General features: G+C 48.6%; 1 protein-coding gene across 1 annotated transcript; it reads left to right on the top strand.

Annotated features, from left to right (window-relative positions):
- The first annotated feature begins 532 nt into the window (after window positions 1–532).
- On the top strand, window positions 533–2455 carry LOC147962061 (F-box/LRR-repeat protein At1g52650-like). The gene is made up of 3 exons (XM_087534039.1): window positions 533–1669; window positions 1830–2054; window positions 2162–2455. Exons 1-3 carry the CDS (start codon window positions 533–535, stop codon window positions 2453–2455), a joined length of 1656 nt encoding a protein of 551 aa, XP_087390165.1.
- Window positions 2456–3596: the final 1141 nt, after the last annotated feature.

Genomic DNA, 3596 nt, shown 5'->3' with positions numbered 1-3596 from the left:
TCCGTTGGGGCCTACTTTTCATAGTTATAAGTCCAACTCACCAACTTAATCATTTCTTGCAATATTTATATTTTGTGCTCTGTAAGCCGAGTGTATTATATCATGTACTTGGCTTACCTACAGCACCGTTACAGAGCGGTTAGCGGGCGGCGTGCGAGCCACCTGGAAGGTACGCTTTGCCCTGAGTTGCACTGTAAGCCGAGTGCTTCTCCGAGGCAACTTCGGCTTACTTGAGGGTACGCCGCCGTTCGTTGTTTAAGCCAAGTGCCGGACCGCTATGTTCATGGTGTACACGTAGGTAAGCCGTAAACCCGTGTTTCAGCACTCGGCTTACGCAACGATACTAGGCGAGTTTTTCCTGTAGTGAGAGGCCGAACGTACACCAATCCAAGTATCCGACTTATATTGACCCACGTTGTTGCCAAACGTACACCAATCCGTGTATCCGACTTATATTGACCCAAAGCTTCAAAACCTTATATTGACCCACGTTGTTGCAAAGCCCGAATACCCTATCGCACGAGATAGATCGATGGAGCTGCGCCTATCGCCAGCACCGCCTCGATCGGCCGGCCGACTGGACCGCATCAGCACCCTCTCCAGTGGTGGTGAACGATCAGGCCGCAGCGCACGCGCCCGTTCCTCCCAGCTAGTGGCCAGCATCTTCGAGCCCGTGCTCACCTCCAAGTCCGACTCGCTGTCCCCGCTGCGGCCCGGAAGTCTCTTCGGCTCGCCGGCGCTGTCGCCGCGATCTAGCGGTCCAGGCGGCGTGGACCGCATCAGCGACCTCCCTGACGACCTGCTCCTCCTGGTCCTCGCCCGCCTCCGCTGTGTCCGTACCGCCGCCCGCGCCAGTGTCGTATCCCGCCGGTGGCGTCGCCTCTGGACTCGCCTCCCCACGCTCGTCTTCCACAACATCCCCTTCCCCTCCGTCGAACCGGTGCTCGCCCGCGTGGTCTCCTCTGACTCCACCTCGACGGTGTCCCGTCTTGTTATCTGCCCCCCGAATCGACCCCTCTCGGTCCGCGAGGGGGAGCCCCGCGTCAGCCTCGCCTCGCTGCTGCGCACCGCGGCGCGGCTCTCGCCGGAGCAGCTCATTCTCGCCATCCCATCGGGCGAGGATTTCTTTAAAAGTGTCGAGCTGCCGTGCTTCGAGCGCGCCACCTCCATCTCGCTCTACACCTCCGTCTCCGTCGGGCCGCCGGCTACCGGTGAATTATTCCCCGCGCTCACAACGCTGGTGCTCTCAGGCTGCGCCTCCGCGGCCTACTCCGACCTCGAGGACCTGGTCCTCCGCTGCCCGCGCCTGCGCGTGCTCAGGTACACCCTACCCGGCGGCTTCGTACTGGACATCACGGTGCGCTCGTTGTCGCTGCGAGAGCTCGTCATTGAGGACACCCCAGATCGTTGGACATGGGTACGGCATATCGACGTTGCAACGCCCATGCTCGAGCGACTAACCCTGTCCTCCCACATCGCGGGCCCCAGCAGTGTCTCCGTCTTGGCGCCGATGGCAAGCAATATTTCGTGGCGCTGCCATTACAACGGCGGGTTCAAGGAGCTCCCTGACTGGACACTCCAGACAGTGAGCTTGCTGTCATCAACCACGAGGGCGGCGGCGGCGGCAGACGGACCACAACTCCCGGTGCTACGCATTAGCGCAATCAAGGTTAGTTCGTCACTCGCAGGAGTATAATATGCTAGTGTCAAATAACATTTTACATTCTGGGACGGAGGGAGTACTTCTCAAGAATCCAAGTTCCCAGCCCGAAGTTTTAAAGACGTGGTTCAAAGGGATTTATCATGGAATTGTTTGCTCAAACATGCAGGAACCATATTATTACCGGCATGTATTTTGGGCGCAAGATGATTTTTCTCGTGAATTAGAGAAACATCTACGGATGCAGGTTGCGGTGCACTTTTCTGTCTTGGACTTGGAGCTGCACCTTGCACCTTTGGGCCATGTTTATGGAGCAGTAGCGTTTTACTTCCTCCGGATGCATACGATTTGTACTACCATACGTAGGCTCAAGGTTGCCGTAACCCAAACCACGGTAGGTTTGTGATTATATATACTAATTGCGGTCCTTGTTCAGCATATCAGTTATTTTCTTGTTGTGTATATTGTAATTCCTGCTTTTATATTAATTGTTATTCTTAGGACAAAGTGAAATGTCAAGAATATTGTGGCTGCGAGCCACCCGATTGGACAAGCCAAATTGTTTCCTTGACGAAGCTTAAAGATGTGGAAATCGATGGTTTCCAAGGAGACAAGCGTGAGTTTGACTTCCTGGAACATCTATTGAGATGTGCACCAATGCTTATCAATGTGATTCTCAAGCACTCCGGTGAGGGCGTGCCAAGTGAAGCAAAAATTCACGAGTTCTCCTTAGCGCATCCTTCTGTGGAATGGCACTATGTTATATCTTCTGTTTCTGTATCTATGGCTCCATAGGTAGTGATGCAATGAGAATTTAGGTTCCGCGAAAACATTATTAAACTGATGTTGTTGGAGCATTGCAAATGTGGGAAGATGACATATATCAAGCTTGATTATACATGCATATATCCTAGTTATTATGTTATATGGTGGCTTCCTGTTGATTTTACCACTTTTAGAACTTTTGAGAACTGCATTTTCATCCCGTTGGGCAGAATTTGTCACATGCTGTGTAAACCAAACCAAGGTACTCCCTCTTTAAATTTGTTTTTAGAGTCCAAGACAGTGTCAAAGCCGTCTTATATTAAGTTACATAGGAGTAACAAACAAAGAAAAACTCAAACAAATTATTTTGCCCCAACCACAAGGCATCCATTCATGATCATGAAAAGGACTTGTCCGAAGTAGATTTTAGCATATACAAGTCAAAATTAACCAACAAAAGCATAAACTAAAAAGGAACCAATGAAACATTAAAAAAATATTGCCCGGGTTGAAGCTCACATTCTATAGGGTCGTAAATTTCTTTGCCGACCCCGAATCTTCATCCTTCCTTAATGAAAATGGAGTATACCTATCACCTAGTTGATTGAGAGTTAACTAACATTGTGATGATTTTACAAATTTAGCATACAGATTAAAGCAAAAAAAGACCTATTCTTATAATGTGCTTATATAAAAGAAAAAATGTAGCATTGTCGACATAGAATTAACTAATTCTGGTCAATTGCACTAATTGTTCTGTGTGTTGTAATAATGTTTATCTACTGTGAAAAAAGTTATATTTCCTAATATTCTCGTTAATAAAAAATATTGAATTATAGCACGACTTTGTTTTTTTGCAAAAGACCAAAGGCCATATATTAAGTAGCACAACCCCTTAAACCTTACAGAAAATGAAAAAAACATCCAAATCCTTCCGGCGCCGAAGTAATCCTCCTCTGCATCTGAAAGTGCAACTAATCCCCGGGTGGTTTTGGTAATTTATAACAACATATAGCTCATTGAATTAATATCCTTTCAAGATAATTATTTCAGAAAGTTCAATGATTGGCATGGCATGGACTAGAGATGTGGACCGGAACAGGGCTCGATGCCGACGGCCATATGGCTCCCTAGGTAGTGACGCTATGAGAATTTAGGTTCCGTGAAAACG

Source organism: Triticum urartu, chromosome 7A, assembly GCF_056163025.1.
Source record: "Triticum urartu cultivar PI428250 chromosome 7A, HENAU_Tu73, whole genome shotgun sequence".
NCBI lineage: Eukaryota > Viridiplantae > Streptophyta > Magnoliopsida > Poales > Poaceae > Triticum > Triticum urartu.
Note: the sequence above shows the minus strand (reverse complement) of the source record. Positions and strands in the feature narration are given on the sequence as shown.

Coding starts and splice junctions, on each gene's coding strand:
- LOC147962061 (XM_087534039.1), top strand. CDS start 533: ATGGAGCTGCGCCTATCGCCAGCACCGCCTCGATCGGCCGGCCGACTG. Junction 1,670..1,829: donor TACGCATTAGCGCAATCAAG/GTTAGTTCGTCA, acceptor TCAAACATGCAG/GAACCATATTATTACCGGCA. Junction 2,055..2,161: donor TTGCCGTAACCCAAACCACG/GTAGGTTTGTGA, acceptor TGTTATTCTTAG/GACAAAGTGAAATGTCAAGA.